Raw genomic sequence first — 26,806 nt, 5'->3', positions numbered from 1 at the left:
ATGTTACAGTTTACATATTTTTCATATTGCATATACAATAATAGATATTTTTACTTATGCTAATTTTTACTGTTTGTTTTTTTAAGTTTTAAACTGGAGTTAGGGAACTATGTACCACCATTACTATATTACAGAATCTAACTTTGACTATATATTTACCATTACCAGTGAGTTTTGTCCTACCTTCTTATGTTTTTATGATTATATAATTAGTGTCCTTTTCTTCCACTCAGAGAGCTTCTTTAGCATTTCTTATAGGCAGATCTAATGGTGATGAGCTCTCTCAGCTTTTATTTGTTCAGGAAGGTCTTTATCTCTCCTTCATTTCTGAAGGACAGCTTGGCTGGCTATACAATCCTTGGTTGACAGGGTTTTTTTTTCCTTTAGCAGTTTCTAATTTATCATTCCTTTTTCTCCTGGCCTGGAAAGTTTCTGTTGAGAAATCCACCATGTCTTACGGAGGTTCCCTAGCATGTAACTTGTCTCCATTCTCTTCCTGCTTTGCAAATTCTTTGTCTTTGATTGTTGACAATTTAATTATAATGTGTCTCAGTGTAGCCCTATTCAGATTCAACATATTTGGGGTCCTTTGGGTCTCGTGGATCTGGATGTCCATTTCTCTCCCTAAGTTTGGGAAGTCTGACATTATTGCTTTAAATATGCCATCTGTCCCTTTTTTCCTTCTGGAATTCCTATAATGAGGATATTGTTGCTTTTGATGGTGCCCCACATGTTGTGTAGTCTTTCTTTACTCTTTTGCAATCTTTATTCTTTTTGTTCCTCTGACTGGATAACTTCTAGGTCTCTGATCCTTTCTTCTGCATGGTTGAGCCTGCTGTTGAAACACTACAGAATTCTTCAGTGCAGTTTCTTTTTTTTTCAGCTCTTAATTTTTTTTGATGATTTCTTTGTCGAACTTCTCATTTTGTTCATGCATTGTTTTCCTAATGTCCTTTAGTTATCTGTGTGTTCTTGTAGTTTACTAATCTTATTTAAGAGGATTATTCTGAATTCTTTGTCTGACTGTTCCTAGATCTCCATTTCTTTAGGGTGTTATTGGAGCTTTATTAGTTTCTTTTCGTGGTGTCATGTTTACTTGATTTTTCATGATCCTTGAATCCATATGTTGGTTTCTGCATTTGAGCAAATGGTCTCCTCTTCCAGACTTCACAGGTTAACTTTGGTAAAGTCAGTTCTTCACCAGTCAGCTCAGTTTCGGTTTCTGGACATGTCAACTGGTAGCATACTTTGGGCAATTGGGGCCTGCTCTCCACCTCTTTTGGGGCAAGGCCTCTGCCCAAGCTCTGAGGTCAGGAGGGGCTGCCTCTGGCTGAAAACATTTGAATAGAAATTGCTGACTTGGTTTCCTGCTCAAGTGAGGCCATAGGGTGGGCTCTGCTATTGTCTGGGTTCTCTGGTCAGGCTTCCTGGACAGTCAGGACTAGGTATCAGTACTATACTCAGCAGTTAGATGGAGCTATGAATGAGCTTCTCTTCCCTGGTGGGGTGAAGAACAGGTCCCAGGGCCAGCACAGCTCATTGTTTCAGGACCCAAATAAGGCAAGACTGTACATCAAATTCCCTGGCTAGATGGGGCCACCAGATTTTCCCTGCAGATGAGGAAAGCCAAGGGCTTTGCTCTCTGTTCAAGTGCCATTGTAAGCAGGGGTGTTGGATGGGCTAGGCACCTCCTCTTGTGCTCTGGTTAGGCTCCCTAATTGGATGGGCTGAAGGCTCTATTCAGCAATGGAAGGGGCTACAAATTAGTTTCCCTATCAGGGTGGGCCCCTGTACAGGCCCTAAGCATGGCAAGTCTCTTGTTTGAGGATCAAATTAGGCAGAAATATGCACCAAGTTCTGTGACCTGACAGACCACTGTCCTAGCTCTGTCAAATGGGTAGGGCCACTGGATGGGCTCTCTACTCAAGTGCTGCTGTAATCAGAGTTGCAGGATGGGCTACACAGATTCCCAGGAGATCTGGCTAGGTTTCTTGGTCAAGCCAGGCTGGAAGCTGTATTCACTTTGGGTGTGGCTATAAATGAGCATCCTTGCCCAGCTGGGGCTGAAGATCAGCCCCCAAGGCTGACAGGGCTCTTTGTTTGGGGATCAAGTTAGATGGAACTGTGCACTAAGCTCCCTGGACAAATGGGGCCACTGTCTTTGTTCTGCAGATGCAGAGCTGCTGGGCAAACTCTCTGCTCAAGTGCCACTGTAATCAGGGCTTCAGGGTGAGCTACTGAGATTCCCAGGAGTTCTGGTTAGGTTTCATGATTGGTAGCGTTGGAGGTTGTATTCAGCAATGGGTAGAGCTATGGAGTAGCTTCCCTGCCCAGGCAGGACCACAGAGCTGGACTGAGTTAAGACCACAAAAAAAATAGCCTTGCAAGGCTTGGTGGAGCTGTTCCCCCCACTCCAGCCAGGCAGGGGAGCTAATACATAGCCCCACCCTACCAGGAAGCCTGACCTGAGCGCCTGGAAAGCTGCTTAACCCAACAGCACTTCAGCAGAGAGCATGGCCAGCAGCACTGCACATCTGCAGAACCAGGACACTGGGCCATGTCTGGCCAAGGAACTTGGGGCACAGTTCTCCCTGATTAACTCCCCAAACAAGAGTGTTGCCAGCCTTGGGGGCTGTTCTGTGGCCCTGCCTGGGCAGGGAAGCTACTCTGAGTTCTGCCCACTGCTGAGTACAGCCTCCAACTATCCTCACTGCAGAACAGTTAAAGAGCTGAATGACATCCTCATGAATCCAAATCTGTTCTCTCTCTGCTCTACCACCCTCAGTCTTCACCTACCGCTCAGAGATGCAGGATATAACTAAGGGTCATGTCCAGACATGAAAAATTTCAGCTGCACAAGAAAGAAGCCTTTCCAGAAGTTTTCAGAACACCTATGCAAACAGCTCTGGCCAGAATTAGGACATGTGCCAATCCCAAACAAATCCCTGAGGAGAAACTTTTCCATGACTGGCTTAATCTAATCAAGGTTTACTCTGAGCATTCTAAGACTAAGGTAAAAAAATACAAATCAAGGCTATGCTACCAAGGGAAAAAAATGAGTATAGGGAATAAAGAGTTTGTAAGAATCTATCAGTTGTTTGAAAGCTAATTCAAGAAATAACAGCTAATGCAGGCATAACTCATAGTTCATAAATTATTCTGAGCACCGCTATGAAGTAGGCACTACTAATGTCCCCATTTTATAGATGAGGGTCTGAGTACAGACAGTTAATTTGTCACAAATCTTTTAAGAGACAAAGCCAGAGAGCATATAAACTCAAGCAATCTGGTATCTAACTCTACATCCTCCTGTTTATTGGGAAGAAAGGAATAGGAAAAAATATACACACAACATCATAATACAGATGTAAGTATTTCCTGTTTAGCTTGGATTATACAACTCATACCTAGATGTCTCATCTGAACATTTTAACAGGATATTTTCTTCATATAATGGAAAGCAATACTGTGTTGAATTGAAGTAGTTCAAATCTGCTTTCTTTAATTAACATGATAATGCTTATTTTGTTGAATTAGTATTTTCATTATACCCACTGGTAGATGCTGAGGCACATGAAAACTTAATAAACACAATGTTTAAATTCTTTATTAAAGAGTTAATAGAAAACACTGGCCATATCCACTTACATATGCCAGGAAACCGTAAGAGAACATATACTAGGTATGGTAAACTTGACAACTGTAAAATATTATTTGCCTTAAAATGTATATTAAGAGAAATTGGTTAGCATTTAACGTGAAAAATCTTTGTCACATAGCTAAGGGATCAAAATATGTTATGTAATATATTCACATACGTTAGCACATCACACAGGGATTCTTCACATACATACTTACTGCTGTTATCCTAATGAATCATCTTATTTGTGTTGTGTGTTTTTTAAGAACTGAGAAACTATTGGAGGGATTTCAGAGAGCCAACATGTTCAGACTTTCTGCTTTTTATTAAGGAACAGTTATACTAAACTATGAGTATATATAAATATTCACAATAACTTTTGCCAAGTGAATACACCTACAATCAATATGCAGATAAAAAACCAGAACACTGTTAACACCAGAGGAGCTCCCTCAAGTCAATCCAGGCAACTACCATCCCAACTTCCAACACCACATATTAAATTTGCCTTTTTGAGTGAAATATAGTATGTACTCCTTTGTGCTGTTTCTTTTGTATGCATGCAGTTGTGGTTGGTTCATTCTCACTGCTGTAGAGTGTATCACTGAGTGAATAGAGCACATTTATGTATCCATTCTAGTGTTGGTGGACATTTGTGCTGTTGTCTGTATCCGGGCTGTTGAGAGTAGTACTACTGTGAATACTCTTTCAGTAAAAATATTTGTATTTATCTGTTGGATATATGCCTAGAAGTACAATTACACATCCAAAATTTAGGGGAATTCCCTGGCAGTCCAGTGGTTAGAACTCCATGCTTAAGATCCCGCATGCTGTGCAGCACGGCCAAAAACGACAACAAAAAAGTAGCAAAACAAACAAAAAACAAAAAAACCCCAAAATTAACATGCCTGCTCAGCTTTAGTAGAAAAAGCCTGTTTTCCAAAGTGTACAATTTAGATTTCCACCAAACTTGTATGAGTCCCAGTTGCTTCATATGTTCATCAGTTTTTAAAAAATCATTTTAGCCATTCTGCTGTGTAGTGGTATTAAATTTTTGTTATAATTTACCTTTCCTTGATGGCTACTGAAGCTGATCAAGTTTTCACATGTTTACTTGCCAGTTAAATATACTCTTTGTAAATTATGTTCGATTTACATTTTTCTGCTAATTTTTCTGACTTTTTTGATTTATAGGAGCTCTTTACATATTCTGTGTGAGAGTCCTCGGTTAGAAACATGCACTGCAATTGTCTCCTCCCAGTCTGCCACTGGCTTTTAACTTGTGTTTTTTGAACAAACAGCATTTAATTCCAGTGCAAATTTCTCTATATTGTTTTTGTTTAACGTGTCTTACCCAAGGTCATGATGTTCACCTGTATTTTCTACCAGTGTTATTGTATTGCCTTTCACATTTAGATGTACAATCTATATGAAATTGACTTCTGTGCACGGTAGGTGGTTACAGCCAAGATGTTTCTTTTTTGCATATAGCGGGCCAATTATCCCAGTACCATTTATGATGAAAACCATCTTTTCACCACAGTACTACATGTGACCTTTGTCATTTATCAGTATGCTTGGACCTGTTTCTCAACATTGTTCATCGCTGTGACTATACAGACATACTTCATTTTATTGTGCTTCACTTAGTTGCACTTGACAGATATTGCATGTTTTACAGAGTGAAGGTTTTGTGGCAACCCTGCATCAAGCAAGTCTATCAGTGCCATTTTTTTCCAATAGCATTTGCTCACTTCATGTCTCTGTGCCAGTTTGGTAATTCTCACTGTATTTCACACTTTTCATTTTTAAACTTGTTAGAGCAATCTGTGATCAGTGATCTTTGATGTTACTATTCAAAAAGATTACAACTTGCTGAAGGCTCTAATGGTGGTTAGCATTTTTTATCAATAGATATAACACTATTGCACACTTAATAGACTACAGTATAAACATAACTTTTATATGCACTGAGAAACCAGTGTGACTCGCTTTATTACAATATTTACTTTATTGCTGTGGTCCGGAACCAAGCCAATAACTCTGAGGTCTGCCTGTAACAGTCTAGTTATGTAGCAATCTGAGTCCTGCAGCTTTATTTTGCTATTTTCAGACTGTGTCAGCTATTGTTGGTCACTGCATCTGCAAATACATTTTAAATTCATAATTTCCAACAACAAAACCTGCTGTTGGATGGCAGTTAGGGTTGCACTGAATCATTCATTCAGTTTAGGGAGAAATCAGTCTTCAGTCATCAACACTAAGTAAATCCTTTCATTTATTTTTATTTTTATTTTTTTTAAAGGAACTCCTTTATTTACTTATTTATTTTTGGCTGTGTTGGGTCTTCGTTTCTGTGCGAGGGCTTTCTCTAGTTGCGGCAAGTGGGGCCACTCTTCATCGCGGTGTGCGGGCCTCTATCGCAGCCTCTCTTGTTGCGGAGCACAGGCTCCAGACGCACAGGCTCAGTAGTTGGCTCACGGGCCCAGTTGCTCCGCGGCATGTGGGATCTTCCCAGACCAGGGCTCGAACCCGTGTCCCCTGCATTGGCAGGCAGATTCTCAACCACTGTGCCACCAGGGAAGCCCCCTTTCATTTATTTTTGTTAACTGTTTTGGATTTGTTTTGTTTTTTAAGAACTTTTTTTTTTCTTTATTTATTTTTGGCTGTGTTGGGTCTTCGTTTCTGTGCGAGGGCTTTCTCTGGTTGCGGCAAGCAGGGACCACTCTTCATCACGGTGCGCAGGCCTCTCACTATTGCGGCCTCTCTTGTTGCGGAGCACAGGCTCCAGATGCGCAGGCTCAGTATTTGTGGCTCACGGGCCTAGTTGCTCCGCGGCATGTGGGATCTTCCCAGACCAGGGCTCAAACCCGTGTCCCCTGCATTGGCAGGCAGATTCTCAACCACTGCGCCACCAGGGAAGCCCTGGATTTGTTTTTGTAGGTGTTTTTTCTTACCTTCCTTTTTTTCTCTTGTGATCTGACGACTAACTTTAGTGTTGTGTTTGGATTCCTTTTTCTTTTTTGTGTGTGTATCTATTGTAGATTTTCGGTTGCAGTTACCATGAGGTTTTGAGATAGCAGTCTATGTAAAAAAATAAGATTGTATTAAGTTGCTGATCTTTAACTTCAAATGCATTTCCAATATCCTGCACTTGTGCTTTCCGCACAATTGCTGGTTTTGATATCATATTTGTGTGCAGATAATTTCCTATGTTTACTGTATGTTTGCCTTTACTGGTGAGCTCTTCCATTCATAATTTTCTTGTTTCTAGTTGTGGTCTTTTCTTTCCCACCTAGAGAAGTTCCTTTAACATTTGTTGCAAAGCTGGTCTGGTGGTGCTGAATTCTCATAGCTTCTGCTTGTCAGAAAAGCTTTTGATTTCTCTGTTGAATCTGAATGAGAACCTTGCTGTGCGTTCTTGGTTGTAGGTTTTTCCCTTTCATAACTTTAAATACATTGTGCCACTCCCTTCTGGCCTGCAGAGTTTTTGCTGAGAAATCAGCTTATAACCTTATGGGAGTTTCCTTGTACGTTATCTGTTGCCTTTCCCTTGTTGCTTTTAATATTTTTTCTTTATCTTTAATTTTTGTCAATTTGATTACTATGTGTCTTGGCGTGTTTCTCCTTGGGTTTATCCTGCCCGGGACTCTCTGCCCTTCCTGGACTTGGGTGACTATTTTCTTTCCCATGGTAGGGAAGTTTTCAGCTATTATCTCTTCATGTATTTTCTCAGGTCCTTTCTCTTACTCTTCTCCTTCTGGGACCCCTATAATGCAAATGTTTGTGTGTTTAATGTTGTCCCAGAGGTCTCTTAGACTGTCCTCATTTCTTTTCATTCTTTTTTCTTTATTCTGTTCCATGGTAGTGATTTCCACCATTCTGTCTTCCAGCTCACTTATCCATTCTTCTGCCTCAATTATTCTATTGATTCCTTCTAGTGTATTTTTCATTTCAGTTATTGTATTGTTCATCTGTTTGTATGTTCTTTAGTTCTTCTAGGTTTTTGTTAAACATTTCTTGTATTCTCTCCATCTGTGTCTCCATTTTTTTCCCCACGATCTTGGATCATCTTTACTATCATTACTCTGAATTCTTTTTCAGGTAGATTGCCTATCTCCGCTTCACTTAGGTGGTGTTCTGGGGTTTTATCTTGTTCCTTCATCTGGGACGTATTCCTCCGCTGTCTCATTTTGTCTAATTTTCTGTGATTGCAGTTTCCATTCTGCAGGCTGCAGGGTTGTAGTTCCTTCTGGCTTCTGCTACCTGCTCCCTGGTGGATGAGGCTGGCTAAGAGACTTATGCAGGCTTCCTGGTGGGAAGGACTGGTAACTGCGCACTGGTGGGTGGAACTGGGTCTTGTCATTCTGGTAGGCAGGGCCATGTCGGGCTGTCTATCAGGCAGCAGTTTATTCAGGAGGACTTTAAGCAGCCAGTCTGCTGTTAGGTGGGGCTGTGTTCCTGCCCTGTTGGTTGTTTGGTCTGAGGTGTCCCAGCACTGAGCCTGTAGGCTGTTGGGTGGGGCCAGGTCTTGGTGAGAAAATGTCAGCCTCCAAGAGGGCTTAGGCCAGTGAGTATTTGCCAGAACTGCTGCCACCAGTGTCCTTGTCCCCGCAGTGAGCCACAGCCAACTCCGCCTCCGCAGGAGACCCTCCAACACTAGCAGGTAAGTCTAGCCCAGTGTCTTATGAGGTCACCACTTTTTTCCCTGGGTCCTGGTACACACAAGACCCTTTGTGCGTCCTCTAAGAGTGGAGTTTCTGTTTACCCCAGTCCTGCGAAATTCCTGTGATCAAACCCCACTGGCCTTCAAAGCCAGACTCTCTGGGGGCTCCTCCTCCTGTTGCCAGACCCCCAGGCTGGGAGCTCAGAACTTTCACTCCTGTGGGAGGACTGTGGTATAACTGTTTTCGAGTTTGTGAGTCGCCCACCCGGCATATATGAGATTTGATTTTATTGTGATTGTGCCCCTCCTACTGTCTCTTTGTTGCTTCTTTGTCTTTGGATGTAGGGTATCTTTTTTGGTAGGTTCCAGCATTTTTTTGGTCAGTGGTTGTTCAGCAGTTCTTTGTGATTTTGATGGTTCCGTAAGGAGTGAGTTCACTTCTTTCTACTCTGCCATCTTCTCCCCACAAGTCATTCTTAACACCCTTTCATTTGTTTTTGTCTTTGAACTTCTAATTTTGTGATGCACTTTCTGGATTTCTGGAACTGTTTTAGGGCTGTTGTATGTCCAGTGACTTGAACATAATTATTTCCTTTATTTTTCTGTTTCCCCTTTCCCCAATTATGTCAGGCAGGAGACTAAATCTGGTCTTTGCCACCCTATCCAGGAAGGATGCAATTCTCCTGGCATCACTTTTCTATTGGTTGTTTATACATAAAAATATAATTTTTATATAGCCAGTTTGCTAAATTCACATATTTCTAATAATTTTTCCACAGAGTTTTAAATGTAAACAATGGTATTACCTGCAAATAATGAGTTTTACTTCAGTCTTCCCAGTTTTTATGTCTTATTTTTATTTTTATTTGGCCTTACTGACCTGACCTAGCTAAAACCTTCAGTCCAGTGTTAGACAGTAGTGGTGGTAGTAACAAGCATTCTTGTCTCATTATTATTTTTTTAAATTTATTTATTTTTGGCTGTGTTGGGTCTTCATTGCTGCACGTGGGCTTTCTCTAGTTGTGGCAAGTGGGGGCTACTCTTTGTTATGATGCGCAGGCTTCTCATTGCGGTGGCTTCTCTTGTTGCGGAGCACGGGCTCTAGGCGTGCGGGCTTCAGTAGTTGTGGCACGCAGGCTTAGTTGCTCTGTGGCATGTGGGAATCTTCCTGGACCAGGGTTCGAACCCATGTCCCCTGCACTGGCAGGTGGATTCTTAACCACTGCGCCACCAGGGAGGTCCTTGTCTCATTATTAATATCAGGAAGAAACATTCCAGTATTCATCTACTTAGTTTGATGTTTGTTGTATGTTAGCTTTTTGTTTGTTTTTAATGGTTTCCTTCTATTTCTAGTGTAGTTTTTAAATCATGAATATGTGTAAAGTTCTATCAAATGTTTTCTACATCTACTGAGACACTAATATGGTTTAACTTATTTTTTTCTAATGTGGTAGGCTACATCAATTGACTTAAACTTTTAAGTAAGTATTTGCTTGGATATGATTTCAAACTTACTAAAGTCACTAGTAGAAAAAACTCATTCCGATTTCCCCCTGTGCACTGCATTTTCTCCATCTGTCCCCACATACTTGATCTCTGTCTCTACACACACACACTCATTACTCTTTTTCTAAAGCTTTTGAAAATAACCTGCAGACACGAGACTTCGTTTCCCCTATGTACTTGTGTATTTTCCTGAACACTTACTTACCTATGGACCCAAGTCTGGAAGTAAACACTACCATCCAATTTACACACTCTTTATTGTCCCAACTATTCTATTTTTCCTTTTTGTTTTTATTTTAAAACATCTTCAGTCTACTCCAACCTGGAACAGTCTCCCAGTCTTTTCCTTTTATGTCCTTGACAATTTAAATACAGGCTTTACATTCTATAATATAACCTTTCAAGCGGGTTCATCTGGTATCTCTGCATTAGCATACTCTGGCTATGCTTTCTTGGTAAGAATACAGCACAAATGTGTTGGCTCTTCTCAGAGCATCTCACCAGGGGGTACATTACGTTGACCTGTCCTACCATTGGTGAAGTGAACTTTGATCACTTGATTATGTTGGTGTCTGCCAGGTTTATCATAAAAATCACCATTTTCACCTTTTAGTTGATTAGTATTTTGTGGCGAAATATTTGGAGATAATGCCAATACCTGTTCTTCATTAAACTTCTACCCACAAACTCTAGCCTATGTTGGCAACTACTTACTGAATCAACTACCAGTATGATGGTTGCCAAATAGTGTTTTTTCTGTTGCCATTATTCCTCCTACATTTATTAGTTGGCTTATAAAGAGAGCTTTCCCTCCTCTATGTATTTATTCACTTATTTATATCTGTACAAATTATTGGATTCCCATTTTTAAGTCACTTATACTATGATTCTATTGTTATTTGTTTTGATGTTCAAACTGTCTCAAATTTGGCCACTGGAACCTGTCCAAAGTAGTTCTTTTGTTCTTTTGACATGTTTCCATAATTCTTAGAACATTTTCTTATTGTCTGATAGATATTTCTCCCCATCTCTGACTTGGAATAAGCTATCACTCCAGAGACCTGCTCAATTTTTGGTGGGAGGATAGTATTTAGTAATTAATAACCTGGTAATTGGTGTGCTCAGTGCTACTGAGGTGTCAGTAGACAGATCCATAAAATACACACAAACACACACACAACGACTACTATAATTATTTCTGTGTATTTAAAATGAGTATCATTCCAGTCCAACACTCCAGGTGGTTTTCTAGCTTCCCCCCTTTCCATTTTTATAGATACCTTTTCCAACAGTGAGAAACCTGGCTCTCATCATCTTCAATACATTTACTTATCTGCTCAGTGTTACCAGTATCTCAGCCATGCTAACCATCTCTTCCACTTGCCCCCAGCACTCTTGATGCAGGTTGGCACATCACCACCACACCTTTCTCATCCCTCACGGCAGACCTATTCTGCCTTTTCAACTCTAGGAAGGGAAGGCAGAAGAGAAATTTACAAAGTGCAAGGGAGAAAGGAGAATCAGAGAGGAGTAGAAGGCCAAATGGATTGAATTTGAAATACTAAATCTGTCCTTTGATTCCTCTAGTAAACATCATTTAGTCAAGATATATTGTCCTTTGATATGGCTGGAATTTTTTTAATTTTAGGATTTTGTATCTAAATTCATAAGATAGTGGTCTATAACCTTACTTTCCTGAAATGTCTTAAAGGTTTTGGTATCAAAGTTGTACTGGCCTCATAAAGTGAACAGGAAAATTCCTATCTTTCTATCTCTGGAAAAGTTTATAAAAGTTTGGTATTATGTCTTCTTTTAATATTTAGAATAACTGCAGTGAAGCCATCTGTTCCTATGAGTTTTCTTTCTGGGTAGATTTTTAAATATGACTCAGATTGTTTGCAGTTTTGGTAAGGTACAATCTACCTCTGGTATGACCTTGTGCTTTTATTGATAGCATGCTGTGTTTGCCAGGGGCCCATCCTACTGGCAGTTCCTGAATTCTATTCATTTTTTTCTCAGTACTGAAAAAGAAAATCTACTTGTGTTTTTGAGCTTAGATTTTCAAGTTCCTGCCCTGTGTCAGTATTCTCAAGATTTTGAGAAACTGGCTGTGTGTTTGAAGCCTCTCATGTTTCAGAATTTTTCACTCCAGCATTGACTGGCAAAGTTCACCTTTCCCTGGTTTCTGGTCTCCCTGCACCCTAACCCCCCTTGCCCCACCAAGCTATAGCCCTCTGCCTGAGCCAAGCTCAATATTCAGGTTCCTCCCTGTAGCCAGAATTAGCAGGTGCTCCCAGGAAAAACAGCTATATTTTCCCATATACTTTCTGTCATTCACTCCTCTCCTGAATTTTACCATTCTAGCCCTCTTTGCTTCTGCAACAATAGGTTGCAAGTAAATAGATGCTTTTTGTGAACTGCTTTTCTAGTTGTTCTTAGTGAGTGCACTGGTCTGCTGCAAACTACTGTATCTTACTCAGTAGTAAAATCTATTTGTGCTTTTTAAAGCTCCATACTTAACAGTGTATATGTTTGTACATGAATGTTCTGCTTCTTAAAAAATCATTGTATCACATACGAAACATGTTAAGTACGTGGATAAATAAAGTTGGTTGCAGTAGGTCACACTTCACAGCAGGATGGCATCTGGCCAAACTGTTAAAACACTGGTAAGGCAGAAACTACCTATATTTCATACCACTTCCACTACACCAGGTAGCTGCATTCAAGGAACCTACATTGCCCCTTTGATCCACCATTTCAGGACAGGCCACTCAAAATTAGTCAGCCTCACAATTAATCAGAAATCCTGCTGGCAAGCTGCTGTCATATGCATATCACCAAGACCAGGATATCTCTCTCTCTCTACCTGGACATCAGAAAATCTTCTTGCAGGTGGGTCCTCTTGCTAAAAATCTTCCCTTGTTTTCCATATGCCTGAGCAATAAACATGTGAGTTGCTTACAACCCCTGGTTCCAGTTGATGTCCAGTACCTTAAATTGGAAGGAATAGCACACCCAGCAATAGGCCAAATTGTATAAATGCTATGTCTAAATGCAAACGTTCTCCACATTTCCTAAATGCTAGACACTTCAGTTCAAAATTGCTGATGTATGATAAGCTTAGGTTTAACTTAAAGCTTCTACCCACTTAAATTACTATCTGATGTCCACTGAAATGCTACTTCAAACATTTCACACAAGTCCAATAAAACACCAACTCCTAGTAAATGCTTTCCTATAACTTCCTATAGTTTGTACATTTTCTCTGGCCTGTGGATGAAGTCTTCTCTGTGAATACTGATAGAGGTTTCTACCCTGTGTGATTTCTCTGATGTTTAGTGAAGTGTGGCTTTGGGCAGAAGGTTCCCTGTATTCATTCACCAGTAGGTTTTCTGTACTCTGAGCTTTCTGATACACTGTATGGTCCAAATTCCAGTAGAAAATTTTCCTATGTCCAGAATATCATATTATTTTCTTCCTTCTGTAAGTTCTCTGCTGTATTATGAGAACTGACTTTAGACCAAAGATGTTCTCAAAATCTTAATAGGTTTTTCTCCCTGCTTTGTGTTCTTTGTTCTATAAACTCTTGACTTCACCCAGAGTGATTTCCCTCACTTATTATATTTATAGGGTTTCTTCCCAAATGTGTTTTCTGATGTACAGTAAGTTTTGACTTCACATAGAATGATTTCCTGCAAACATTACATTCATAGGGTTTCTCCCCTGTGTGTGTTCTATGATGTGCAGTGAGCTTTGACTTCACACAGAATGACTTTCCACATTCATTACATTCATAGGGTTTCTGTCTTACGTGAGTTCTCTGATGAACAATTAGGGCTGATTTCTGACGGAAGTTTTTCCCACATTCATTACATCCAAAAGGTTTCTCTCCTGTATGTCTCCTCTGATGTTCTGTGAAACCCGAGTAGTAGCAGAAAAATTTTCCACATTCAGTACATTCATAGGGCTTCTCGCCTGTATGAGTTCTCAAATGTTTAGTGAGAGTTGACTTCTCAGAGAAGGATTTCCTACATTCATTACATTCATAAGGTTTTTCCCCTGTGTGAGTTCTTTGATGTTTAATGAGGTCTGATTTTCTGAGAAAGGCCTTCCCACATTCATAGCATTCATAGGGCTTCTCCCCTGTGTGTGTTTTCTGATGTACAGTAAGGACTGACTTAAATGAGAAGGATTTTCCACATTCATGACATTCATATGGTTTCTCCCCTGTGTGTGTTCTATGATGTTGGGTGAGGGTTGACTTTTCACTGAAGGATTTCCCACATTCTTGACATTCATAAGGTTTCTCCCCTGTATGAATTCTCTGATGTTTAATGAGGTCTGAATTCTTGCAGAAAGTTTTCCCACATTCATGACATTCACAGGATTTTTCCCCAGTGTGGGTTCTCTGATGTCTTGTGTGGGCTGACTTCTTGTTGAAGGTTTTTCCACATTCATGACATTCATAGCGTTTTTCTGCTGTTTGTATGCTCTGTTGTATGCCAAAGACTAATTTTTCATTGAAGTTTCTGCATTCATTATATTCAATTATATTGTCAATTGAGTGGCTTCTCTGAATTGGAATGAGATCTGACTTCTGGCTCAAAGGGTGAACATTATGTTTAAAGAGAATGGATTCCTCAAAGAAATTTTCTCCACATTCATTAAATTCATAGTGATTCTCTTTTGGATGTGTTTTCTGATGAGCAAAGAGAGATGACATATCACAGAAGGTTTTTCTGTATTCAGTGTATTCACAGGTGTTCTGTCCTGTGTAAGGATTCTTATGTATAACAAAGAGTGAATTCTCATGGAAAGCTTTCCTACATTCACTGTATTCAAAAGGTTGCTCCAAAATTTGAATTTTTTGATGCTGAACAGAGTCTTCATTAAGACAGAGGCCATTCCCATTTTTATTATATTCATAAGGTTTCTCTTCAGAGTGAATTCCTTCATGCTTGTCATCATGGAACCATTTTCTACCTTTGTTAAATTCATCAAACTTCTTTCTTGAATAGTTTCTACTGCTATTAATTAATTCTGAAATAGAGTGGCAAGAAAGATTAGTTCACAAGGATATTTAGAGGAAATAGTTAGCATTAGGCTTCAGGGAGTTGATCAGTTTAGGTCCTTATCTCTTCACGCCTAGAATATGACAACAGTGTATATACATCCAGTCCTCTCTCTCTTTTCCATTCTACCCAGCAGCAACAAATCAATATTCTAAGAGCCCTAACTCATAAAGGAACAGTACTAAAACCCAAGCTCTAATTCTTTTCTAGCTCTGATTCATGAGGAATAAAAATAAGCAACAAAAGAGCAAATCAGTGAGTGGACAAGCCATTCTTGCCACAGATTCAGACATACATCTCTATTGTAGGTATGGTATGTTCCCTTCATTACATCAGAGTTGGTCAGCAGTGGACCTCTCCTGACCATCAAACCCTGTTTCAATCCCTTTTGGCTTTCCCCCAGATTTCACCTGAGTTAGTATCAGTTTTCAGTCCTGCTTTCATATCCATGTTTCAGCATCTCTGTATACCATGAAAACTGTAAGGAATAAAATTCTAAACCTGGTCCTAGAAATTTCTTTTACCTTTCTTTACCTTATGATTTTTCGGTTATGTGTGGCTGTTTTTACTCCTCTACTATCTACAATATTCTACATCCTTGAGTTTAATGCCCAAAAACTGACAATATATATTTAAAAATTTACTTTATTGAAGTATAGTTGATTTACAATGTTGTGTTAGTTTCTGGTATACAGAAAAGTGACTCAGTTATATATATAGATAACATTTTCATATTCATTTCCATTGTAGTTAATTACAGGATATTAAATCTAGTTCCCTGTGCTGTACAGGAGGACCTTGTTGTTTATCCATGCTTATATATCCTAGTTTACATCTGCTAATCTGCTCCATTTCTCCCCCTTGGCAACCACCAGTCTGTACTGTATATCTGTGAGTCTATTTCTGTTTCATATATAAGTTCGTTTGTGTCATATTTTATATTCCACATATAAGTGATCATATGGTATATGTCTCTTTCTGAATTATTTCACTTAGTATGATAATCTCTAGGTCCATCCATGTTGTTGCAAATGGTATTATTTCATTCATTTTTTATAGCTGAGTAATATTCCATTGTATATATGTACCCCATCTTCTTTATCCCTTCCTCTGTCAATGGACATTTAGGTTGCTTCCACGTCTTGGCTATTGTAAATAGTGCTGCTATGAACATTGGGGTGCATGTATCTTAGAGTTTTCTCTGGATATATGCCTAGGAGTGGGATTGTGGGATCATATGGCAATTCTATTTTTAGTTTTTTGAGGAACCTCCATAGTGTTCTCCATAGTGGCTGTATCAATTTACATTCCCACCAACAGTGTAGGAGGGTTCCCTTTCTCCACATCCTCTCCAGCATTTGTTGTTTGTGGATTTTTTAATGACGGCCATTCTCACAGCTGTGAGGTGATATCCTGTTGTAGTTTTGATTTGCATTTCTCTAATAATTAGTGATGTTGAGTATCTTTTCATGTGCCTATTGGCCATCATCATCTGTGTGTTCTTTGGAGCAATGTCTATTTAGGTCTTCTGCCCATTTTTTGATTGGGTTATTTTTTTGTTGTTGAGTTGTATGAGCTGTTTGTGTACTTGGGAAATTAAGCCCTTGAGAACTGACAATATAAATCTAGAATGAATATATTTTTCTTTGGGTAAGCCCAGCTGTTTATCCCCTATAAATTGCTCATTTTCATCTACTCCTTGCTGTTCCCCTGGTTCTGTCTCCTCTGTGTGTTCATCCACCCACCTGTAGATGTATTGATGTATGGAACTCTTTGGTGTCCTGGTGTGTTGGGCAGAGGATTTCTTGAGTTACAGATGTTTTACCGTTTGTAGGTTGAAGGGGAGTGACAAAATGAATATCTCAAACTGCCATGATGCTGACATCACTCAAAAGGGTAATTTTTAAAAAACAGCTTTGTTACTTTGTGGCTACTACATCAGAATATGTGTGTGATTTGCACTTAGGGATAGTTATCAGAAATGTTCAAGTATTTGTGCAAACACCTGGTAGTGTAAGAAAGAGGAGACCTCAGACATGCAGTCTGTGAGCAGTTTTACCTATAGTGCAGTTATTCCATTAGAAAGAGGTGTGGAATTTGTTCCTAAAATTTAGGTGAAGTGATGCATGATCCTGCCTCAGCCTGGAAGGCATTTAAATCAGCTTCAACTGACTGGACAGAGTTGTATGGATGGCAAAATGTGCCACAGACTTCTTCCTTGCAGACCAAGGCAAAGTGTAGGCAAAATATTAGTATACCCTGCTGCACCTGGGTACAGCTGGGCCAGGCAAAAGGCTAAGAGAAGAACTTGAAGAGGAAAATATCCAGCTTTCTACCACAGACCTTCATTGTTAAAAGGCTAAAACAAAATGAGGAACAGCACATATGTAGAAAAACTGGCCAGAAGTCACCTATGGAGAAGTAAAATGGGTAGCACTGTGGGACTCTATGGAAAATAATGTTACTTTTCTGCACAGTTAGGACTTTGTGAGCAAATGTTAATGAAACTTGGAACCTAAGGTCAAAGAATGAGATTGGGAGAGTGATTATTAAGGGTAGAACTCTAGAGAGATTTACATTTCAGTGGGGGTGCTGAAACCTGGGAGCCCTGATGACATCCTAGGTGTGAAGCTGGAGACAGTGGTCTTTTTTTTCCCCTGAAGAAATTTATATACCAAAAGGTTAAAGGAAGAATTTAGGACCCTCCCCAAGGGAGCAAAGGTTTTTCTTTCTCCTTGTAAAAGAGGAGTGGGACAGCTACCTCTCCCTTCTACAGGAGCAAGCCCAGATTCATTTTATCAGTGTTCTTCATCTGCAATACCAACTTTGTGTGTATGTGTAGGACACCTAGCTTCTGTCTCACTGCACCAAGAGTAAGATACTAAGGTACGTTGGAACTACACAGTTGTTATTTGGCTTTAAGTAAATAATACTTCACCATCTGTTCTGTTCCAGAAACTACATGTATTGTATTTATGATATTAACCAAGTTAAAAAATTTAACACTCTGAAATTTTAAATCTCCACAAAAATAACTTCAGACTGAAATGGCTTTGTTGGTGGAATTTTCCAAACACTGAAGAAGAAATAACACACACAACTCATCTTACAAAAATAGGACAGTCTTCAACCCCAAACCTGGAAAGATAACAAAGGACAGCTACAGAATACACACAGAAAAACTCAGTGATTATAAAAACTGAATATATTATGACCAAGGAGGATGTATTTCAGAAATATCAGATTGGTTTAACATTTGAAAATCAATCAAGACTACTCACCAGTACTAAAACAGAATAAGTAAGTAAGAAAAGCCATATGATTTATCTCATACAGAGATACACATAGCATTCGACAAAATTGAATATAATTCATGTTTTTTTTAAAAACTCTCTTAGCAAATGAGGAATAGAAGAGAACTTCCTTAAAACGATAAAGCACATTTACAGAAATCCTTAATGTCAAAATTAATGGTAACATACTGAACAGTATTTCCCTGAGGTCAGAACTTCTGTACAACACTTTACTGGCTAGGAATGCCAGTACAAAAAGCAAAAAAGTCTGTATTCATACATGACAGAATTGTTTACATAGAAAATTTTTACAGATCTACAAAACAACTACCAGAAAAAATGAATTCATTAACCAGAAAAAATGAATTCATTAGCAAGGTTGCAGGATACAAGGTAAATGTGCAAACATAAACTGTTTTTCTATAATTATACTAGCATTAAACAAAGACAAAAATAATATAAAATATTTAGGAATATATTTAAAGAAAAATCGGCAAAACTGCTCAAGTGAGAATTTAAAAGACCTAAGTAGAGGTATATACCATGGTCAAGATGTCAGTTCTCCCCCAAATGAGTGATGCAATCCCAAATAACATCCTAACAGGTGTGTCTGTATTGTGGAAATTGACAAGCTGATTCTAAAATTTAATGAAAATACAAAAGACCTATAACAGTACAGAATTGTCCAGAATGTCTAAAAACATAGAAATCATTTTAATACATTCTGTAGACTAAAGATGTTCTTGGCAACATTCTGTATTCATGCTGTAGAATACCCAAGAATCTTGAAGAAAACAGCAAACCTAGAAGGCTAACACTGCCAGATGTCAAGACTTACAATATTATAATAAAAGGACAGTGTGGTATTGTCATAAAGATGGATAAATCAGTCAATGGAACAGTAAAAAAAAGCCCAGAAACATACATATATGATCACCTGATAAATGACAAAGATAAAACCGCAATTCACATGTAAGGCTGGATACTGTAAAACTCTTAGAGGAAAACATAGGCAGAACATGCTCTGACATAAATCACAGCAAGATCTTTTTTGATACATCTCCTAGAGTAATGAAAATAATAACAAAAGTAAACAGGACCTAATGAAACTTAAAAGCTTTTGCATATCAAAGGAAACCATAAACAAGACGAAAAGACAACCCTCAGAATGGGAGAAAATATTTGCAAATGAAGCAACTGACAAAGGATTAATCTCCAAAATATACAAGCAGCTCATGCAGCTCAGTATCAAAAAAACAACCCAATCCAAAAATGGGCAGAAGACCTAAATAGACATTTCTCCAAAGAAGATACACAGATGGCCAACAAACACATGAAAGAATGCTCAACATCACTAATCAATCATTAGAGAAATGCAAATCAAAACTACAATGAGGTATCACCACCTCACACCAGTCAGAATGGCCATCATCAAAAAATCTACAAACAATAAATGCTGGAGAGGGTGTGGAGAAAAGGGAACCCTCTTGCACTGTTGGTGAGAATGTAAATTGATACAGCCACTATGGAGAACAGTATGGAGGGTCCTTAAAACTAAAAATAGAAATACCCTATGATCCAGCAGTCCACTCCAGGGCACATACTCAGAGAAAACCATACTTTGAAAAGATACACCCTGCCCCCTACCCCGGCCATGTTCATAGCAGCACTATTTGACAATACCCAACAGATGGAAGCAACCTAAACGTCCATCAACAGAGGAATGGCTAAAGAAGACGTGGTACATATATATACCATGGAATATTAGCCATAAAAAAGAATAAAATAATGCCATTTGCAGCAACATGGATGGACCTAGAGGTTATCATATACTAAGCCAAGTAAGTCAGAAGGAGAAAGACAAATATCATCTGATATCACTTATATGTGGAATCTAATTTAAAAATGATATGGATGAACTTATTTGCAGAACAGAAAGAGACTCACAGATCTCAACATCAAACCTGTGGTTACCAAAGGGGAAATATGGGGGCAAGTGATAAATTAGGAGATTGGGATTGACATATACACACTACTATGTATAAAATAGATAATAAGGACCTACCTTATAGCACAAGGAACTCTACTCAATATTCTGTAATAAGCTATATGGGAAAAGAATCTGAAAAAGAATGGATACATATATATATGTATAACTGATTCACTTTGCTGTACACCTGAAACTAACACAACATTGTTAATCAACTATACTCCAATAAAAATTAAAAAAAAAAAAAAACTCAGCTATTGGCTTCCAGCCCCCCTGATGTGAAATCATTCCTCTTCATACTCCATGCCTGGCCCCAATTCCCCTCTGTTCCACAATTCGTATGTGGATGAAAAGATGATGGTATTTTAGAGTAGGAAATATCTCTGCAATGAAGTAGAAAATGAAATACGTTCTTCAGCTCAAAAGGAACAGTTCTTTCTTCCTGGGGAATTCTGGAAATCATTCTTTGTATTTTTAAAAGCTAGAGAAACATTTTTTAACAGTTTCACTTAGCTCCACCATGTGAAAAGAGGCAATAAGTAATTGGGGCCCACGCCCACCTCACCATCCTATATGATTATCATACAAGCACTCTTAGGCTGCCCAAACATAGAAACGTCAACTGTTTAAAACTGCCCAGCTCTACAGCAAACCCCTGAGAATCACTCCAACATTGGGGAACACAGTGTGTTAACTCTGGATGTCTGACTGAACTCCATTCTCTAAGGGTCCTGTCTGTCATGGTTGTCTCTTCATCCACAAACTTGGGTTCTAGTGACATAGTCGTAAAAAAAAAGGAATAAAAGGTGAATTGCAAAAAAGAAAAAAAATCACCACAATTCAGTGGAAGGAAGGACAGTCTTTTTAATAAGCTTCTGTTTATCAGAAGACATCATTAAGAAAGTGGTAAGATGTAACTGAGAAGATACTTTTCAATACATGAAATTTGACAAAAGATTCATACCCAGAATATATTGTTAAACATCTCTAAATCAGTAAGAGATCAATAACCTAGTAATATAAAAAAAGTAAATGAGGTGAATAATCACTTCACTAAAGGAGATATCCAAATAAGCAACAAACATATGAAAAGATGCTCAACATCATTAGTCATCAGAGAAATGGAAATTAAAACTTAGTTACACACCACGATGACTAGAATGGATAAAATTAATTAGACTGACAATATCAAGTTCTCAGAAGGATGTAATGTAACTGGAACTCTTATACATAGCTAGTGGCAGTATAATTTAGTACAACCACTTGGAAAACAGTTTAAATATTACTAAAGCTAAATATGTGACTACTCTGTACTCGGCGAGTATATTTCTGGCTTTACATCTAACAAAAATAAAAGAGTTTAGGTCCTCCAAAAGACATACACAAGAATACTTATGGAAGAGGAAATCAAGATGGCAGCGGTAGAGGACACGTAGCTCACCTCCCCCCAGGAACACATCAAAAATACATCTATTTTGGAGCAGGTCTCACTGAAAACAATCTGGAGACTGGCAGAAAAAGACTCTTATACAACTAAGGCTATAAAAAAAGATCCATAGGGAAGGAAGGGAAGAGAAACAATCAGTTCAGGACCTGTGCCCCTAGGAGGGGACACAGAAGAGGAGCGTCAAATATCCTCCCTGGGCGGGGGTGGGGGGAAGCAGTTCCAACCCCTTATTGGGCATCTTAGCCCTGGGGTCCGACATCAGGAAGATAAGGCCTCTTGGCTGGTATGAAGACCAGTGGGACCCGCAGCGTGGGGAGCTGTGAGAAACTTGGACTCCGCTCTTGAAGTGCACACACATGCTTGCTTGCTCAGGGAACAGGCAGAGGAAGCAGACTGAGACTTCAGAAGCTGGGCTGGTTTCCTGCAACTGACCCAGCACATGCCCCCAGCCCACACAAAGTACCCGCTCCAGCCCCTCTTGCTCCACAGAGCAGCTCCCCACTAGGGCAAAGGCTGTTGCTACTGAGGAGCGTACACAGTTCGGGGCATGGAGCTAGGTTGGACCTGACACTACATCTGAATGGTATGGGGGGGGTGGGCACTGCCGGTGCAGGGAGGGGCAGCAGATCAGGAGTGTCCTAGAACACTGACTTGTGTGCCAGGACAAGCACAGAGTGCACCCTGGCCCGCACTGGGCACACACACCAGTCCCTCTTGCTCCAACCACTGCTTCCTTCTGGGGAATGGAACCAGCTCTGACCCAACCCTCCAGCTTCTGCTCCACTACCTTAAGACCTGACACCAGCCCTGGCCCTGGTAGGCAGTGTCGACCACTGAGCATAGGAGGAGCCCTGGCTGACACCTGGCTCCTAGCCCCTCCATCATCTCCAGCCCTAGCCCTCAGCAAGGTGTAGCTGCCAGAATACCCTGGGGGGAGATACTCCCACCAAAGCCATTGGGCACACACAGACTATGTAGGGACCCACCCAAGGACACCACTCCAAGACCAGGATAGGTAACTGTTTCCCCTAATTTCACAAAGACAGAGAAAGTTAAGAAAAATGAGAAGACAAAGGAATTTGTTTCAAACAAAAGAACAAGAAAAAAACCCTGAACAAAATCAACTAATGAAACAGATATAATTTACTAAAGATTGTAAAGCATTAGTAATAAGCATGATAACTGAACCAGTGAAAAGAATATATGAACACAGTAAGAATTTTAACAAGGAACTAGAAAACAGAAAAAAAAAACCACTTGGAGGTGAAAAACACAATTAGTGAAATAAAAAATACACTAGAAGGAATTAAGAGCAGACTAGGTGATATAGAAGGATGCAGAAGTGATCTGGAAGATAGAATAATGGAAATCTCCTAATCAGATTAGCAAAAAGAAAAACAAACTTAAAAAGGATAGTTTAAAGGACCACTGGGACAACATCAAGCATACTAACGCTCTCATTATAGGGGTACCAGAAGGAGAAGAAAGAAAAAACAGAAGACATATTTGATGAAATTATGGCTCAAAACCCTGAACCTAAAGAATAGATATTCAGGTACAGGAAGCACAGAGGGTCCCAAACAAGAAAAACCCAAAGAGACTTACACCAAGACATATCATAATTAAAATGGCAAACATTAAAGATAAAGAGAATTCTAAAGGCAGCAAGAAAGAGTCACGTGTAAGAAACCCCAATAAGGCTATCAGCTGATTTGTCTGCAGAAATTTTTCAGGCCAGAAGGGAGTGGCATGAGATATTTAAAGTGTTAAAAGGGAAAAACTTCCAACATAGGATACTCCACCCAGCAAGATTATCATTCAGAACTGAAGAAGAGATAAAGAACTTCTCAGACAAGCAAAAACTAAAACAGTCATCAATACTAAACCGACCTTATAAGAAGTGTTAAAGGATCTTCCTTAAGTGAAAAATGGTGGGAGGAAGGTACAACAAGAAATAAGAAACTACAGGATGGAGAAAATCCCACCAGAAAAGGCAAAAATATAGTAAAGGCTGTGGATCAACCACTAAAATAAGCTATTGTGAAAGTTAAAAGACATTTGTAAAATAAACTGTAACTACAATAAACAGTTAAGAGATAGACATGAAGATGTAAAATATGCTAAAAGCCAAAACGTGGGGGAATGTAGATCTTCTAGAATGTCTGAATTTAAACGACTATCAGTTTAAAATAAATACAGTTCTAGGTCAACATATATGAACCACATGGTAACTACAAATCAAAAACCCACAATAGTTTTTTTTTCTAATAAAACTCCCAGCAAACAACGGTCCAGGACTGGGTGGCTCATGGGGGAATTCTACCAAACACATAACAAACTACTAATACCTACCCTTCTCAAACTATTTGAAAAAACTGAAGAGAATGGAACACTCCCAAATTCAGTCTACAAGGTGACAATTACCCTGATACCAAAACCAGACACAAGTACCCACCAATATCTCTGAGGAAAATAGATACAGAAATCCTCAATAAAACATTAGCAAACCAAATTCAACATTATATAAAAAGGATCATATGCCATGATCAAGTGGGTAGATTTATTCAAGGGATGCAAGGATGGATCAATATCCACAAATCAATGTGATACTCCACATTAATGAAAGGAAGGATAAAAATCACATAATCATCTCAATAGACACAGAAAAAGCATTTGACCAAATTCAACATTCATTCATGATAAAAACTCCCATCACAGTGGGTATAGAGGGAGCATATCTCAACATAATAAAGGCCATTTATGACAAACCCATAGCCAACATCATACTCAATGGTGAAAAGCTGAAAGCCTTCCTTTCATTTCCAGGAACAAGACAAAGATGCAGACTATCACCACTTCTATTTAAACATGGTATCGGAAGTCCTATCCACAGCAATCACAGACACAAAGAAAAAATAAAAGGTATCCAAATTGGAAGGGAAGAGGTATAGCTGTCACTATTTGCAGATAGTGCTTCTGGGTATATATCCAGAGAAAACGAAAACACTAATTTTAAAGGATACATGCACCCCAATGTTCACAGCAGCATTTACAATAGCCAAGACACGGAAGCAAAATAGGTGCCCATCGACAGACAACTGGATAAAGAAAATTATATATACACACACACATGCACACACACAACAGAACAGGACTCAGTCATAAAAAAAATAAATTCTGTCATTTGCAGGAATGTGGATGGACCTAGAGGATATCTGCTTAGTGAAATAAGCCAGAAAAAGAAAGACAAATACTGTATGATATCAATTACATATGAAATCTAAAAAGATAATGCAAATGAATGTATATGCAAATCAGAAACAGACTCACAGATACAGAAAACAAACATGGTTACTGAAGGGGAGACTGAAGGGTGGAGGGACAAATTAGGTGTTTGTTTTAACAGATACAAACTACTATGTATAAAATAGATATGCAACAAGGATATATTGTACACAGCACAGGGAATTATAGCCATTATCTTGTAATAACTTATAATGGAGTATAATCTGCAAAAATATTGAATCACTATGTTGTATACCTGAAACTAATGTAATATTGTAAATCAACTATACTTCAATTAAAAAATGTAACACCATTTTTCAAATACCCTCAAATTCAAAATAAATATATTTTAAAACAAGTATGTTTCAAATATGTACCCCAATTATGTTTCAATAATAGAATGGACAGATGAATTCTGGGATAGTCATGATGGAACACTGCACAGCAATATAAAGCAATAAACTACTAATGTATATGACATATATATCTCACAGACATAGTGCTGATCCAAAGAAGGCAGACACTATACACACACACACACACACACACATATATAGTATATATACACATATACACATTGTGTGTATGTATGTACATAGTGCACATATGTACATAGTACCTACTGTATGACTACAGTTATCTGAAGTGAAAAACAGGCAAACTTGATCTATGATAATAGAAGGGGGAGATGTTATTTACTGGGAGGAGGACACCAGGGAGCCTTCTGGGGTGCTAAAAAAATGTTCCATATGTTCATCTTGACAATGGCTATATGGATGTATGCATATACAAAACTTTATTTACTTGAACACTTAAACATCTGTGTATTTAACTCTATGTAATTTACACCTTAAAAAAAGGATACCATTTGTGTATAAGAGGGACACTGGGGAGATACTGCGCAATTCAGTGACGCTGGATATTTGAGTCATGTTAACATGCTACTTCCAAAGGTCCAGAGCCACTAAAACATGATTCCTGAAGACCATTTCAATGGCCTTAATCTCTGAACTACCCCTTTGTGATCTGATTTCCTCCTAAACTCCGTCCGGCTCATACTCCCAGACTCACCTGGGACACTCTGGCTTGGGGACTCTTCCTCTAATATCCATGGCTCCTCTCCTTGCTCCAACTTGAGGATCACTTCTGGTTTAGGGATGCAAAACCCTGTGAATGAGAATTATATGACATGAGACAAATTGGATGAGTGTCAGGGTCTTTGATACACTGTTCTCAAAGAGTATACAATTAAAAAAAAAAAAGCTCATCTAATCCTGTTATGGGGCAGAGGACAACACATTCTTTCTGGTACCCAAAAGGGATAAATTGTCCTTGGCCTGTAAATCCCAAACCTAAATATTATTATGTTCTACAAAAATTCCACAAGTTTCTGTAAATAAGAAAGGACATGTATACTGGGGGTCTACATGGGAAATAAGCGCTCCCTACCTACTGAGATGAGGTGGCTGTAGTTCTCCAGCATCACGTCCCTGTACAGCGTCCTCTGAGCAGGGTCCAGGTGCTGCCACTCCTCCTGGGTGAAGCCCACAGTCACATCCCTGAATGACAGTGATCCCTAGAAAAACACACTTCTGCTCAATCTGCAGTGGTCAGAGTCAGGTGATGTGGAAAAAGAAGTTTAAAGACTAATTCTTACCATTTTTCCTGTTGAAAATTGACCACAACATGTTACAAAGGACCTCTACTATATAGCTTGTTTTGTGTTACACTTTGTGATTAAACAAGAAACCATGGTAGAAATACCATTGGTGGATTAATTTATTACTTAATGGAAAAATATCTGCATGCCTTTATGTGCCTGAAAGTGTCCTAGCTTTTGAGAATTCCAAGTTGAAAAATATACTCTTCCTGGTCTCAAAGAGCTTATTCTCATAAGGAAAGAT

General features: G+C 39.0%; 1 protein-coding gene across 1 annotated transcript in view; it reads right to left on the bottom strand.

Moving 5' to 3' along the window:
• Window positions 1-5,632: 5,632 nt before the first annotated feature.
• ZNF37A (zinc finger protein 37A) overlaps window positions 5,633-26,806 on the bottom strand; it is a 50,336-nt gene continuing 29,162 nt past the window's right edge. Inside the window, exons 3-5 of the mRNA XM_059900200.1 lie at window positions 26,352-26,478; window positions 25,974-26,069; window positions 5,633-14,855 (exon numbers count right to left, since the gene is read on the bottom strand). Of these exons, the coding sequence (XP_059756183.1) occupies window positions 13,408-14,855; window positions 25,974-26,069; window positions 26,352-26,478 (1,671 nt within the window). The 3' untranslated portion in view covers window positions 5,633-13,407. The remainder of the gene's footprint in view (window positions 14,856-25,973; window positions 26,070-26,351; window positions 26,479-26,806) is intronic.

Source organism: Balaenoptera ricei, chromosome 16 (genome assembly GCF_028023285.1).
Source record: "Balaenoptera ricei isolate mBalRic1 chromosome 16, mBalRic1.hap2, whole genome shotgun sequence".
NCBI classification, from domain to species: domain Eukaryota; kingdom Metazoa; phylum Chordata; class Mammalia; order Artiodactyla; family Balaenopteridae; genus Balaenoptera; species Balaenoptera ricei.
The sequence above is the reverse complement of the archived record's forward strand: the minus strand, read 5'-3'. Positions and strand labels throughout refer to the sequence as shown.